Source organism: Carcharodon carcharias, chromosome 23 (assembly GCF_017639515.1).
Source record: "Carcharodon carcharias isolate sCarCar2 chromosome 23, sCarCar2.pri, whole genome shotgun sequence".
Classification (NCBI taxonomy): domain Eukaryota; kingdom Metazoa; phylum Chordata; class Chondrichthyes; order Lamniformes; family Lamnidae; genus Carcharodon; species Carcharodon carcharias.
Window position 1 is genome coordinate 53,108,310 of NC_054489.1, and position 17,068 is coordinate 53,125,377.

Sequence of the window (17,068 nt, forward strand, 5' to 3'; positions counted from 1 at the left end):
TCTGTGACTCCTCCAATGCCCTACGTAACTTCAAATGTTACCTGTTTCCTGGTCCTAATCATTTCCTCTTCAATAGGAATGTCCGATCCCTCTACATCTCCATTCTCCACCAGGACAGTCTCAGCGTTCAACGCTTCTCCCTCAAACGGAACCCCCCCCAGTCAATCTCCATCCACTCTCCTCAGCTTGGCTGAGCTTGTTCTCAATCTGAACAATTTCTCCCTCAATTCCACTTGCTTCATCCAAATAAAAGATATTGCTATGGTACCTACATGGGTCCTAGCTATGCTTGCCTTTTTTGTGGCATAGGTGGACCATTCATTATTCCAGTCCTACTTGGGCCCCTCCCTCATTTCTTTTTCCAGTAAATTGATGACTGTATCAGTGCCGCCTCCTGCTCTTGTCATGAACTGGAAAACTTCACTGACTTGGTTTCCAATTTCTACCCTGTCTCACCTACGCCTGGTCCATCTCTGACTCTTCCTTTCTTCAACTTCTCAGTCTCCATTCTGGAGATAGGCTATCAACTAATAGTCACGACAAGCCCACAGACTCCCACAGCTACCTTGACTACACTTCCTCACACCCTGTTTCCTGCCAGGACTTCATTCCATTCTCCCAGTTCCTCCATCTCTGTTGCATCTGTTCTGATGATTTAAAACTCTTGATATTACTTCCTTTCTCAACCGACGATTCCCACCCAGCATGGCCTTCAGGGCCCCCCACCATATCCCAGCCATTTCTCGCACCTCTGCTCTCATCCCTTCCCATCCATCCCAGAACATAATGGTTCCCAGCGTCTCACCTTCCACCAGTCTCCATATTCAATGGATCATCCTCTGCCATTTTTGTATCCATGAGTGCTCTCTTTTTCTTTGGCATCATGAAATCTTTTGTCAGTTGATCTCTCCTGCCATCCACCTGATCACAGGCCTTCCTATTTGTTCTTCTTGCTCCCTCCCCCTTCTACTGATTTAACACTCTTACATCCCTATCTGCCTTCTGTTCTGATGAAAATGTTAACTCTTTCTCCCTACAGATGTTGCCCGACCTGCTGAGTATTTCAAGCAATTTTTGTTTTCATTTCAGATTTCCAGCATTCGCAGTATTTTGTTTGCTGAAAAGCGAAACATGCTGCCGCAGCTTTTTATCTTTTATCATCAGGACAAAAGAATATCAAAATTCAAACAACCACAAAAATTTATACTGCAGGAAAAAAAGAGTCCCAACTGGTTGGCAAAATTGACTCCGATTGGCCGAGGCATTGCTATGGAGAAAGCAACAGGCAACTAGAAGGTTCCCCATACTTCCGAATAATTTTTTAAAAAGTGCAAGGCTTGAATGTGTTCCTTTTGTTTGCAAAGGATGGGTCTCAGTGTATGAAGGTATGTTGCTTCTAACAAACATAATGGACACATTACGAGTTCGTCTGATTACCTTAAATTGTTTATTCGTGTACCTATCAGCGCACTCAGGATTGTTCAGCAAGTATAACCCAATCACAAAATCACATCTAAATGTAGATTTTTTGGGGCAGGGACAGGGATTTTACAAGCTGGCTGACTACAGTCTGCACTCTGCCTATCACAAAAAGATGGAGAAACATGTTGTTTGATTCAACCAATCAATCACTGGCAAGTATGGATTACATACTGGCATCGCACGGGAACTGAAATTCATACACAACGTTGCTCAATTATGTGGTAGGCAGGGCATCTTTTTGGACTGATGGCAGCATCCTATTAGTGGAAAATACCATTCACATCGCCACTGCATAGCCGCAGCATGAAACAGCTCAGTCATTTAAAATACAGGAGGTGGCCATTTGACCCATTCAATCCATGCCAGTTCCCTAAAGAGCAATCCAGTCAGTCCCACTTCCCCAGTCAGTCCCCATAGCCCTGCAAGTTTATTTCCTTCATGTGCCTATCCAATTTCTTTCTGAAACCATTGATTGTTTCCTCTTTTAGGAATCGAGAATATACCTCAAAATCAAACCCCAACCCTCAGTACTAAAGCAAAACTACATCACTCAAATAAAGTACATCCATAGAGTAAACAATAGGCATTCACAGTTTTATGTGAAATCAACCCCACTACAGTAACCTCAGCTGGGGACATATTGCACTGCAACTTCCTGTTGAATACTTGTCTCCAAACAATAGGCTGCAATTGTTTCTCAAAATCTCATGTTCACCACGTCAGCATCTTCAACCAAAATGCTGAGTAGATAATCCATCTCTGCCTCTCCCAATGTCCCCAGCATCACAGATGCCAGTCTTCAGCCAATTCAATTCACTCCAAGTGATATCAAAAAATGACTGAAGACACTGGATACTGCAAAGTCTATGAGCCCCGACAACATTCCCACAGTAATACTTGGTTAGCCTGCTGTTCAATTTTTTGAGATACTCCATCTTTCCAGGGTAATTTCAAGTAGACTGTTTACTGTTCACATCTGAAAGTAGCAGCAGTTGGCCCATTTGCAAGTTTGCTTGATACACAGCAAACAAATAGCTATTGTCCAACAGGATAGCTCTGATGCACTCTAGCAATACAAATTGTGATCGTTTAACATTTGGTATTTTTGCGTTTGTCCTGATGAGTGCAAGACAAAAAGCCTCACCAATGTGTCTCACTTTTCACAATAATCAAGTTCTGTACAACCAAGCGACTGCTTTCACGTTGATTTTACTGCTTACTTACCACACCAATGTGACACAGCAATACAGAACTTTGGGGATTGATATTAAGAGCCTTTCGGAAATGAATTTCTGCCAGGTTGAACTTCTCTTGCTTATAGTAGATCATTCCCAGACCATACCTGCAGAGAGAGAAAATTACACAGGCCTCATTCTGTTGCACAAACTTGGACAATAACTTGTGAGTTTGTTGTTTTCCTCCACTTTCAAAGTCTGCTTTTAAAAAATTGGTTTGTGGACCAGAAACATGCAAAGCAAACAGTCTGTGGCTATTCCAACCTTCACCACTCAAGCATTGACTAGTGCGACATGTGCCATTGACGACAATCAAGTGGAAAACGAGTGCTCAAGGTGTCAGTGAAAACTCTCATTCTGCTTGAGTATCTCTCCCCTCCCTCCAACACCTGAAGACTATAATAACCAGGCCGGAGAGAGGGTGGGAGAAACTGGCTTTGTTCTATGAGCTGCATGGCTGCTAATCACATCTTAATACAGTAAAACAATCAAATCAGAAGGAGTACAGCTGCATTAAGTTTCAAGGGAGTAAGGCCAGGCTGGGTGGCCTCTACTTTAATGCCATGAGTATTACAAGTAAGATGGACTGACATGTGGAATTGTGATATAGTAGCCATTACAGAGGTGGTTGAGAGAGGGGCAGGATTGGCAGCTCAACATTCCAGGATATAGAATCTTCAGGCTAGACAGGGGAGGGTGCTCGTAGGGAACCAGCATGGATTGAATGGGTCGAATGGCCACCTCCTGTATTTTAAATGACTGAGCTGTTTCATGCTGCGGCTATGCAGTGGCGATGTGAATGGTATTTTCCACTAATAGGATGCTGCCATCAGTCCAAAAAGATGCCCTGCCTACCACATAATTGAGCAATGTTTTGTATGAATTTCAGTTCCCGTGCGATGCCAAGTATGCAGTCCGTACTTCCCAGTGATTGGCTGATTGAATCAAACAACATGTTCCTCCATCTTTTCATAATAGGCAGAGGCATTGCATTATTAGTTAAGGAGTCAGTTACTGCAGTAAGGAGAGATGTTGTCTTGGAGGGGGCATCGAATGAAGCTTTGCAGGTAGAGCTTAGGAATAAAAAAAAAGGGGCAGCCACATTGTTAGTGTTTATTATAGACCCCCAGATAGTCAGCGGGAAATTGTGGAGCAAATATGTGCACAATTTACGGAGGTGTGTAAAAGCAATAATAGGATAATTATATTAGGTGAGTTCAACTTTCCCAACATTAATTGGGATAGGCATAGTGTTAAGGGCTTGGATGGAGTGGGTTTCCTGAAATGTGTACAGAACATTTTAGGTCAATACGTAGAGGGTCCAACAAGGTATGGCGCAGGACCTAATTCTGGGGAATGAAGCCGGACAGGTGGCTGAGGTGGTGGTGGGGGAGCATTTTAGTGATAGCGACCACAACATGGTACAATATAAGTTTGTTATGGACAAAGAAATAGACAAGTTGAAAAAAAATGTTCTGGATTGGGGGAGACCGGATTTTAGTAAAATAAGGCACGATCTGGCCAAGGTAGACTGGGAACAACTACTTGTGGGGAAGTCTACGGAGGAGCAGTGGGGGGCATTCAAAAAGGAAATGGGGAGGGTACAGGCTCAACATGTTCCCTTTAGGGTGATAGGAAGGAGTAACAAGCCCAGTGAACCATAGATGACCAGAGATATTCAGGATATGATGAGAAGGAAAAGAGAGGCTTTTAGCAGGTACAACGGAAGCAAGTTAGCGGAGTCATTAGTGGAGTACAGAAAGTGCAGGGTGGAGTTTAAGAAAGCTGAGGAGAGCAAAGAAAGGATATGAGAAAGCTCTGGCTGGTAAAAATAAGGAAAATGCCAAGATATGCTGTAAGTATATCAATGGGAAGAGGATAACCAGGGAAAGAGTAGAGCCCATTAGGAACCAAGGGGGAAATCTATGGGTGGAGCCAGAGGACATCGCTAGAGTGTTGAATGAATACTTCACATCTGTCTTCACCCAAGAAAATGAGGATGAAGGTATGGAACTTGGGGAGAGAGACTGCGAGGTTCTTGAGCAAATTGATATAGGGAGTAACAAGATATTGGAGGTGTTGGCAGGCTTAAAAGTGGACAAAAATCCAGGTCCAGATGATTTATGTCCCAGACTGCTAAGGGAGGCAAGGGAGGAAATTGCAGGGGCTCTGACCCAAATTTTTCATTCCTCTCCGGCCACGGGGGAGGTGCCAGAGGACTGGAGAACAGCTAATGTGGTCCTGCTATTTAAGAAGGGTTGTAGAGAGACAAGGTTTGATCAGGGATAGTCAGCACAGTTTTGTCAGAGGGAGGTCATGCCTAACTAATTTGACTGAATTTTTTGAGGAGGTAACCAGGTGTGTAGATGAGGATAGTGCAGTTGATGTAGTTTATATGGATTTCAGCAAAGCCTTTGACAAGGTCCTACATGGGAGAATTTTAAAGAAGGCAAATGCACATGAGATACAGGGTAATTTGATAAGGTGGATTCAAAATTGGCTAGTTGTAGGAGACAGAGGGTGATGACAGAAGGATGCTTTAGTGACTGGAAGCCAGTGTCCAGTGGCGTACCACAGGGATCTGTGCTCGGTCCCCTATTATTCGTCATCATATAAACAACATAGATGACTATGTGGGGGGGTAGAACTAGGAAGTTTGTGGATGACACAAAGATTGGCCGGGTGGTTAACAGTGAGGTTGAGTGTCTTGGGCTACAGGAAGATATAGACAGGATGGTCAAATAGGTAGATAAGTGACAGATGGAATTTAACCCTGAAAAGTGTGAGGTGATACACTTTGGAAGGAATAATTTGACATGGAAGTATTCAATGAATGGCATGACACTTGGGAGGTTCTGAAGAACAAAGGGACCTTAGCGTGTGTATCCATAGACCTCTGAAGGTAGAGGAGCATGTTAGTGGGGTGGTGAAAAAGGCATGTGGGACACTTGCCATTATCAATCAAGGAACAGATTACAAAAGTAGGGAGGTCATGTTGGATTTGTATAGAACCTTGGTGAGGCCACAGCTGGAGTACTGTGTGCAGTTCTGGTCGCCACATTATAGAAAGGATGTGATTGCACTGGAGGGGGTGCAAAGGAGATTCACCAGGATGTTGCCTGGGATGAAACATTTAACTTATGAAGAGAGGTTGGATAGACTTGGGTTGTTTTTGCTGGAGCAGAGAAGACTGAGAGGCAACCTGATCGAGGTGTACAAGATTATGAGGGGCATGGACAGGGTAGATAGGGAGCAGCTGTTCTCCTTAGTTGAAGGGTCAGTCACGAGGGGCGATAAGTTCAAAGTCGGGGCAGGAGGTTTAGGGGGGATGTGAGGAAAAGTTTTTTTTACCCAGAGAGTGTTGACGGTCTGGAATGCACTGCCTGGGAGGGTGGTGGAGGCGGGTTGTAGTACCTGGATGAGCACTTGGCAGGTCATAACATTCAAGGCTATGGGCCAAGTGCTGGTAAATGGGATTAGGTAGGTAGGTAGGTCAGGTGTTTCTCACGTGCCAGTGCAAACACAATGGGCCGAAGGGCCTCTTCTGCACTGTGAGATTCTTTGATTCTGTGATAATGTAGAATTCCCATGTTCATCCTATAGACAAGGCTCAGCATCACACAAAAACTAAGCAATATTAAAAACTGTAAAGTTACATAAAACATAACCTACACTGCAGTTACTATAATTCTACATGCCGAGGCCCCGAGGTCAACAATTTCCAGTTCCCTGGCCATAACCACCACCTCTTCACCATGGACATCCAATCCCTCTACACCACCATCCCCCACCTGGATGGTCAGAGGGCTCTCCATTTCTTCTTTCAATTGAGGCCCAAACTATTCACATCCACCACCACTCTCCTCTGTCTGGCTGAACTTGTTCTTTCAATGAACAATTTCTCCTTAAGCTTGTCTCACTTTCTCCAAATAAAAGGTGTGGCTACGTGTACCCACATGGGCCCCAGTATTGCCTGTATGGGGTATGTAGAACATTCCTTTTCCAGTCCTAGTCAGGCCCGTTCCCACAATTTTTTTTTCGGTACATCGATGGCTGTTTCAGTGCCGTTACATGCTCTCGTCTGGACCTGGAAAAATGTATCGGTTTTGCTTCCAATTTCCACTCCTCCATCACCTTCATATGGTCCGTCTCCAACACTTCCCTTCCCTGGTCTCTCTGTCTCAATTTTTGGTGATGGACTGTCCACCAATATTTACTGCAAGCGCACAGACGCCCACAGCTACCTTGACTACAGTTCCTCACACTCTGCTTCCTTTAAAGGACTCCATCCCATTCTCTCAGTCCCTTTACCTCCGTCGCATCTGTTCCGATTATGCCACTTTCCAAAACGGCACTTCTGACATGTCATCCTTCTTCCTTAACCAGAGATTTCCCACGCAAGTGGTCGACAGGGTCCTCAACTGTACCTGACACAACTCCCGCGCCTCTGCCCTCACACCTTCCTCTCCCTCCCAGAACCATGATAGGGTCCCCATTGTCCTCTGCCACCAGCCTCTGCGTTCAAAAGATCATCCTCTGCCATTTCCACTAACTCCAGCAAGATGCCACCATCAAACACAACTTCCCCTCACTCCTCCTGTTGGCATTCAGTAGAGACTGTTCCCTCCGGGACACCCTGGTCCACTCACCTACAACACCTCATCCCCCTCCCAAGGTACCTTCCCATGCAATTGCAGAAGGTGCAAAACCTGCCCCTTTACCACCTCCCTTCTCACTGTCCAAGAGCCCAAACATTCCTTTCAGGTGAAGCAGCATTTCACTTGTGCCTCCTTCAATTTGGTCGACTGCATTCGTTGCTCCCAATGCGGTTTCCTCTACATTGGAGAGACCAAACGCAGACTGGGTGACCACTTTGCAGAACACCTTCGGTCTGTCCGCAAGCATGACCCAGGCCTTCCTGTCACTTGCCATTCCAACACTCCACCCTGCTCTCATGCCCACATGTCCGTCCTTGGCCTGCTGCAATGTTCCAGTGACACCCAACGCAAACTGGAGGAACAGCACCTCATCTTCCGATTAGGCACTTTACAGTCTTCCGGACTTAACACTGAGTTCAACAACTTCAGACCATGAACTCTCTCCTCTATCTTCACCCCCCTTTTTAACCCCCTTTTTCCATATTCATTTTTATTTTTCAATTTTTATTTTTTTTTATCCACTTATTTTTATTTATTTTCATTTTTATTTATTCATTGTTTGATCCCCACCTTTTATCCTATTTTCGATCGTCTTTCCCTACCACCGTCCCCTCCCCCATCCCACCCCCACAAGGGCTATCACTTTTTTTTCATAGTGCTTATCCTTGTCCTGTTTTCTCACCTTAATGCCACCATCAGCACCTCCTTTAGCCCTTACCACTACTATTAAAACCCCTTTTGTCCTTTTGTTCGTGACATCTTTGTCAATCTCTCCTTTGCCTCCACCTATCGCTGGCCTTCTATCCAGCTTCACCTGCTTTACCCCCCCTTAAACAATATAAATTGTCACATTTTTACTTCTCTTTAGCTCTGAAGACGTGTCATATAGACTAAATGTTAACTCCGTTTCTCTCTCCGCAGATGCTGTTAGACCTGAGTTTTTCCAGCATTTTCTGTTTTTGCTCCCCCAGGTCTACAGTTTGACCAACTTTCTAGGTTTCTTCTAATCAATCAACTCTTCCAGCCAAGGGGCTACTGGAGGCACTAGCTGGCTAAAAGGTCTAAAACCTGGAAAGTTGTGTGAATAGCTCAGAGATGCAAGAGCTGGATGTTTTTCTACAAGTGGCCAAACTGTGAACTAGGGGATTATTAGTTGGTCGGTTGAAAAGGAACTGTGGAAAGCTACACCGTCAAGACTATTGTGACCAGAGGGATAGAGGGTCCATAGAAATGTGCTTTGCTGATGGTAATCGTCCCTGTGAAACTCAAATGCTGAAAGCTGTTGTCGGAAAGGACTCCTGTCCTACCAAGTTAGTAAAGAACAACATATTGTGGAACTGTGCAGCTACATAGTATTACATGTCTGCAGGGAGTGATACAGGTGTTTGTGGCTGTCTAAGACATATTGCTGCTGTACCGACTATTTAAAGTGAAATTTACCTTTTCATTTGAAGCATCTTTTGCCTGTTAATTCATGTTTAATTTATGTTGGTTCTGATGTGTGTTAAAAGTTACCAGAAGTGGAATCTTGTTGGTAATATCTTCATTTAGGGGTTATTTGGTAGTCTTAGTTATTTTGGTTCGGAATTCGCCCACAGTGAATTAACATTTAATAAGGGGGTACTTTAAAACTAGTACTGCGGACATATGGCAGCAAGGAAATGACCTTGAACACCTGCTTCAACTGCCCGAAATAGGCTGCCCATTTAATAGGGTCCTTAGTAATTCACACTTTTGGTGATGCTAAGGTTAACATCATTTGGGATCAATGGGCATGGTCAAAGTGCTGGAAATGCACCAGGCAGCATCCCAGTCAAGGTGTTCCATCTTTGAAGCATCAATATTCTTCCTATATTGTGGACCTGATACTGCACACAGTTCTCCGAAAGGCTGCTTAAGATTTCATAAAAGTTCATTGTTACCTCTTAGCTTTTGTATTCTGAACTTCAGTACTTTTTAAAAAATACATCATCAACCAGAAATGCTGTCTTTAGCATCCTGTGAACCTGTACCTGACAAATCCCTCTGCTCTCCCTCTACATCCATTCACTAAACAATTGCTACTGTTTTATTGAAATGAAACATACCACCTCACACTTACTGACACTGCATTCTGTCACATTTTAAAATGCCCCATTTTATCAATGCCATTCTGCACTTGCCTTTGGTCTTCTAAACATTTAACTAGACCTTCTATTTTGGCTTCAGTTACAAAATTAACACCATTACCCCTCTAGGCCTATATTCAGTTCACTGAATTACACTGTGAAGAAGTGTCTCTCGAACTGAATCTTGAGGGACAGCACTACCAAATTCCAACCACTGAGAAATTGCTCTCAGCTCTTACTGTTTTCACTTGGAACCTTTTTCTTTAAATCCAGATTGCAAAACTCCCCTAATTTTCTCCAGTGATGTCAATATGCATGACTGAAACCTCTGTTTTCGATCCCCATTACAAACTCTGCTCCCAAGACACTGACTCCATCCCTCTCCCTGGCAACTGTTTGAGACTAAATAAATCTGGCTTACTGAAACAGTCCATTATTTATAAAACGAGCTGAAAATGACTGACCTTTCTGAGGAACAGTATCACAGATTAATCAGCAGAGGTGGCCTACATCTAAAACAGCTCAGGTTCAGAGACTAATTGTAAACTCCTGGTCCCCAAATTGGTTGATACTGTTTATCATTCTCTCTTCAGGTGTTTTTCCTCTCCCTTTTTAAACTGCTGCCATCAACCTCTCATAAAAAAAGATACTTGGTCCCACAGCCCTTGGGAACTGCTGACCCATCTCGAAACTCCCTTTCCTCCTCAAAGTTCTTGCAAGTGTTGTCACCTCCCGCTTAACATATGAGGAACATTTGAGGACTCTGGGTCTCTACTCGATGGAGTTTAGAAGGATGAGGGGGGGGGATCTGATTGAAACTTACAGAATACTGAAAGGCCTGGATACAGTGGACGTGGGGAAGATGTTTCCGTTAGTAGGAGAGACTAGGACCCGAGGGCACAGCTTCAGAGTAAAGGGATGACCTTTTAGAACAGAGATGTGGAGAAACTTCTTTAGCCAGAGAGTGGTGAATCTATGGAATTCATTGCCACAGAAGGCTGTGGAGGCCAGGTCATTGAGTGTATTTAAGACCGAGATAGATAGTATCTTGATTGGTAAGGGGATCAAAGGTTACGGGGAGAAGGCAGGAGAATGGGGTTGAGAAACTTATCAGCCATGATTGAATGGCGGAGCGGAGTCAAAGGGCCGAATGGCCTAATTTCTGCTCCTTTGTCTTACGGTCTCCCAAAACATTTTTTTTTTAAAACTTATTTGTTCACAGGATGTGGGCAACGCTGGTTAGACCAGCCCTTTATTGCCCATCCCTAATTGCCCTTGAGAAGCTGGCAGTGAACCACCTTCTTGATCCACTGCAGTCCAAGTGGTCTGGGAACTAGGAAGTTCCAAGATTTTGACCCAGCCACAGTGAAGGAACAGCGATATATTTTCAAGTTAGGATGGTGAGTAGTTGGAGGGGAACTTCCAAGTTGTGGTGTTCCCATGTATCTGCTGCCCTTGTCCTTCTGACGGAGTTCACAGGTTGAAAGGTACTTTTGAAGGGGCCTTGGCGAGTTGCTGCAATGCATCTTGTAGATGGAACACATTGCTGCCACTGTGCGTTGGCAGTGGAGGGAGGAAATGTTTGAAGTGGTGGATGGGGTACTGATCAAGCAGTTGTTTTGTCCTGGGTGGTGTCAAATTTCTTGGGTGCTGCTGAAACTGCACTCATCCAGGCAAGTGGGGAGTATTCCATCACACTCCTGACTCGTGCCTTGTAGACAATGGACAGACTTTGGGGAGTCAGGAGGTGAGTTACTCACTACAGAATTCTCAGCCTCTGGCCTGCTCTTGTAGCCACAGTATTTATATGGCTGATCCAGTTCAGTTTCTGATCTATGGTAACCCCCCAGGATGTTGATAGTGGGGGAACTCAGCGATGATAATGCCAATGAATGTCAAGGAGAGATGATTTGATTCTCTCGCTGGAGATGGTCATTGCCTGGCACTCGTTGGTAAAAATGTTACTTGCCATTTATCATCCCAAGCCTGATTATTGTCCACATCTTGCTGCATATTGACATGGACTGCTTCAGTATTTGAGGAGTCATAAATGGTGCTGAACAATGTGCAATCAGCAAACATCCCCGCTTCTGATCTTATAATGGAGAGGTGGTCATTGGTTGGGCCTGGGAAACTACCCTGAGGAACTCCAACAGCAATGTCCCAGGACTTAGATGATTGACCTCCAACAAACACAGCTATCTTTCTTTATGCTAGGTATGACTCCTACCACTGGAGAGTCTTTGCCAATTCCCATTGAATCAAGTTTGCTAGGGGTTCCTGGATGTCACATTTGGTCAATAACTGCCTTGATGTCTAGGGCAGTCACTCTCATCTAATTTCTCAAGTTGAGCTCTTTTGTCTATGCTTGGGTCAAGGCTGTAATGAGGTCAGGAGCTAACTGGCCCTGGTTGAACCCAAATGGAGTGTCAGTGCCCATATTTTCCAAAACTCCATATCTGAGTCCCTCCAATCAGGTGTCACAGTACAAAATAGCACTTATCACAGTCACAAAAGACATTCAATGTAACAAAGGTAAACCAGCCCTCCTTGGTCTGCCCTGTCTGCAACTTTTGACGACACCATCCTCGTCCAATGCCTCTCCACTGTCGTCCAGCTGGGTGGGACTCTTTTGTCTGGTTCCATTCTCGCCTATCTAATCATAGCCAGATTGTCACGAGCAATGGCTTCTTTTCCTGCACTTGCACCTCTCTATGTCCCCCAAGCATCTAACCTTGGCCTTCTGCTTTTTCCTTACCAACAATCTACCCTTTAGCGAAATTATTCAAAAGCAGAGCTTTAGTTTCCATCGGAACACTGAGAACACCCAGCTCTACCTCACCACCTCCTCTCTCAACTCCTCCACTGTTATTAAATTATCAGTGCTTCTCCGGCACCCAGTACTAGATGAGCAAAAGTTTCCTCCAATTAAAATATTGGGAAGACTGAAATCATTGTCCTCGTTCCCCAATACAAATTCTATTCCCTCGCCACTGACTCCATCTCTCTTCCTGACAATTGTTTAAGACTAAACTCATTTGATCACAACCTTGGGTGTCATATTTGATCCCGCGATGAGCTTTTTATCACATATTTGTGCCATCATTAAGATTGCCTACATCCCCAGCTTCACCGCAGCATCAGCTCATTCACTACTGAAACCCTCATTCATGCCTCTATTATCTGCAGACTTAATTATTCCAATGTACTTCTTCCTGGCTGGTTTCCTACATTCCACCCCCTGCAAACTTATCTAAGACTCTGCTGCCCTTAACCAAACTCACGCCAAGTCCTGTTCGCTGATCTCCTGGTCAAGCAACATCTTAAAATTCCCATCTTGGTTCTTAACTCTCTCCATTGCCTGGGCCATCCCCATCTCTGTAATCTCCTCCAGCCCAATGCTCTGAGATATCTGCACACTTATAATTCTGGTCTCTTTGGCACCCCAAATTTAATAGCTCCACCATTTGTAGTTGTGCAATTGCCTAGGCCAGAAGCTCTGGAGTTCTCTCCTTAAACCTCTTCTCCTCTTAACCTCAATTTCCTCTTAAGCAGTACTTAAAAGCAACCTCTGATAAGCTTTTGATCATCTGACATAATATGTCCTTATTTAACTCTGTCATTTTGCTTACATGCTCCTGTGAATTGCCTTGGGACATTTTATTACATTACCACAGCCACTACCATCTAGAAGGACAAGGGCAGCAGTAGATGGGAACACCACTACCAGGAAGTTCCCCGCCAAGCCACTCATCATCCTGACTTGGGAGTATATTGCCGTTCCTTCACTGTGGGTGTACATACACCACATGGACTGCAGCGGTTCAAGAAGGCAGCTCACCACCACTTACTCAAGGGCAACTAGGGATGGGTAATAAATGCTGGCCCACCCAGTGAAGCGCACATCCCGTGAATGAATAAAAAAAATTAAAGCTTCCATAGAAGTTGTTGAAGGATTTCAAGCAGATGTTAAGGGAGATTGGGACTAGGTTAAGACTAATCACAGATCAGCAGTGTCTCAAAGGTGTCTAGAAGGAGAGAGACAACATAGGACTAAAGTAAATCCAGAGAAAGGTGAATGAGAACAGATTGAAATTGTTGAAAATATCAAGACTACAATGAGTGCCTGTACTGGAATGCTAGAGACACAGAATGTTGCACACAGGCAGAGGTTAAAGTTACAAGGGTTGCAGAAATGTGGTTCACCTGGAATTCAATGTATAGCAGGAAGATATCCAGGATGATTTAGAAATTGAAGAAGCCAATGAGATAACACACAGGGAAAAGTGCAAGATGAAATGTTGCCATAGTTTAATAAGCAGACAGAACAGGATTGAGGGCAGAGTGCAATCCACGTCATCCAGGCAAGATCAAGGAATTACATGAGATATGTCAGGTGTGCTCTCTGAATCAGTGGGCTGAGCTGCACTCACTGCACTGAATTACATCAGCTCCCCAATCCCACTCCAGTCTCTGAGTAGGAGGCCTGAGGTCTACTCCACATCCAGTGCACCATAACATTTTCCACCTGACCTTGCACGAGGTCAGTCCAGCTGACCTCCTATCCAGTGTGCCTTAGAATAATGCTCCTTCTCTGATACACCAAGCACCAAGCTGTGCCCTGAACGTGGCCCTAGTGAGTTCGGAGCTCCACCAGGGGGAAGCTGCTTTAGAGCTACTTCAGAATATTGTAGAGACTGAGGGACTGTGGAATATAACATGGTTCAGGGGACCTGCCAATCTACCAGCAGAATGGTAGATATATTCTAATAAACACACACACAAAGAACAAACTTCAGTGCAATGAAAGAACCAAAAGAAACACCATAAATGCTGTACATGCAGCATAAATATAAAACATAGCAAAAATATAAACATAGCCAAAATAAAACATTTGTCTGGCAGTCCCCAAAATCAACTGTGTAAATAAAATTATGTGAAGTTAGAATGCAGGGAAAAGTCTGAAAGCGCAGGAATTTGCTGAAACAATTTTAAAGATGATATCAAAGGTGCTACATGCTTTGAGCAATGCCAAAAGTAGGACAAGAGGGTCAGTTTCACAGTTATCTCGGCCAAATACTAGAAGTGTTTATAAACAGTAAAGAGCTGAATAGGTTACCAGAAGGGGTGGTCCTCCAATTGGTTAATATTGAATGATATCAGTAAATCTCTAATTCTTTGTCTAAATAAACAGCTCATTAAAGGCTGAAATGTATTTAATTGATCTGTCTTGTTCAAGTATTTATTTTAGGTTGGCAAACAAATTGGCATTTAAACAGGTTTCAAACTAGAATATAAAAATCATTTATTGGCATTTGTGGGGGAAAAACATTTGGTATCTCATATGATCAAACAAGACACAATAGATCAAATGGCTTCCTTAGTGCCCTAAATTTGTTCCACTAAAATCAAGCATTAAATTTTACACCAGCATATTGTCATGTGTTTGCTGCACAATGCTGTGCACTGTCAGTTTTAACACTTAAAACTGACTATACAAAGAGCACAGGTTCCCCGAGTTCATCAGGCTAAAACTTCCCACCAAAATTAGGTCCTGCTTCCTCTAATCCACAGAGGGCAGCATTACCCACACCAGCTGAATCTCTTGGCTACCTAAAGCATTACTTTAAAAAGCCTACAAAGTCACTCCTGAACATTAACAACCTGTGCTTACCAGGCATTATAGTGTTGAGAGTTTACATGAATTGCATTTCTGAAACAGGCTAATGCTTTGTCCAGCTCTTCCGTTAATACAAACTCATGACCAAGGAGAGTATATGCATAAGCAAAGTTTGGATCCACTTGAATGGCCCTCTGAAAGAACTTGATTGCTATATCATGCTCTCGCTGCAAGCTAAAGCAGTTCCCTGCTGCACACCAAGCCTGTTTGAGGAAAGAAAGAATTCAGCACAACTGCATCTGCAACATCCATTCCACACACAAAACAACCATTAATGCAGTGCACAAAACTTACTGACAGCAGAAACATGGTTTTAAGGATAAAACAAATTTGGCTCATAGTTAATTCAAGTCTACAGTACACAATAAACACTGACAAGTCGCTCACATCTGGCACTGTTTGGTCTATCCTCATCTCAGGGCTAAGTCTAAACATGTGCTGAACACCCAAGGAGACCTGCTGAGCACAGTCAGCTGTCTGACAAAAGATCATTTTCTTATTACTAAATGAAGAGTCTAGATTTCCATCATCTGTGAGGTACACATCTGGTGTCAGGATCGGAGTTGGCATTATAATGGAGGCCTGTACAACTGGTCTCACCTGAGCTGACCTCATAAGGGTCAGAGATGAACGGTAAACAGTACATCAAGGATAAAAGGGACAATTCAGACAGAAGAAAGAGAGAGGAGTCTGGGTTATGAACACAGGAGGGACTGGAGGCAAAACCAGATCTGAAGTTACAAGTTAATGAGTGTGAGTAGTTCAGATACCAGATGTGGACTGAAGGTTGGTAAGAATAAATAAAGAAGAAACTGAAAGATTAAAAGGTGAGAGACTTTATTTGGCGATCAAAAACTTTGAACAGGAAGTTGGAACACTGTGGGCATAAGGGGACAGACCAGGAACTCAAATAAGAGCACATCAAAGATGAAATGTCTCATTATACAACGCTCCAACTCGTCTGGGATAAATTAGCAGGTTTATTAATTGAAGTCAAAAGGTTTTTCCTATTACAGTGCTCAATTGCTATAGTTTAACCTTAGAGATGACCCTAAAAAGTGGCAAAACTTTCTATAAACTAAGCTTACAGCAAATGAAGGGTAAAGGAAACTGGAACCACTAAATTCTGAATGCCCATCTGCAAATCTATAGGTAGATCAGAGAACAAAGATGGACAGAGGCTAAAACTAAAGAGCTGGACAACAGCCAAGGCTTAAGATGCTGGGAAAATATAAAAACCATAAAGCTTTCTAACGTGTATTTGAAGCAGCCAGGTGATGAAGGAAAATAATGGGATTCAAGAGTGACCATCTCAGTTGGTCAGGGAACAGGTGCACAAAGAATTTGACAATGCAGGAGAAAGCAGCACAGCCCATTTCACCTGTGCTAGCTCCCTGGTGTTACCTCACACCTTTATCTTTTTTTTTCCAAAATTGTCCCCTTTAAAGGCAGTAATGGATTCTGGTTTCTTCAATATCTAAGGGGACATCCCATTTTCTAACACCAGTCTGCATAAAAAACTAGATTCCTTTAAACTCTATTTTACATATTTTTCTCCAGTTACTGCCTCACAAACCAGTGGAGTTTTGTGATTTGCCAGGTTAAAAACGTCTCAAATTTGAATATCTTTGCATCTCCGTTGTTTTTGTTCTAAAGAGTCCCATTTCCCCGGTGTCCCCAATACCTCATCCCCCTCCCACGGCACTTTCCCATGCCCCTCTACCTCCTCACTATCCAAGGGCCCAAACATTCCTTTCAGGTGAAGCAGCATTTCACTTGTGCCTCCTTCAATTTGGTCGACTGCATTCGCTGCTCCCAACGCGGTCTCCTCTACATTGGAGAGACCAACTGCAGACTGGGTGACCACTTTGCAGAACACCTTCAGCCTGTCCGCAAGCATGACCC

General features: G+C 43.7%; 1 protein-coding gene across 5 annotated transcripts in view; it reads right to left on the reverse strand.

Annotated features, from left to right (window-relative positions):
* Positions 1-17,068, reverse strand: part of cdc27 (cell division cycle 27) — a 119,202-nt gene that overhangs the window by 16,255 nt on the left and 85,879 nt on the right. For all 5 annotated transcript variants that reach the window (XM_041173235.1, XM_041173237.1, XM_041173236.1 and 2 more), the window contains 2 exons: positions 15,158-15,366; positions 2,707-2,824 (listed from right to left, as the gene is read on the reverse strand). In XM_041173235.1, coding sequence (XP_041029169.1) covers positions 2,707-2,824; positions 15,158-15,366 — 327 coding nt within the window. The remainder of the gene's footprint in view (positions 1-2,706; positions 2,825-15,157; positions 15,367-17,068) is intronic.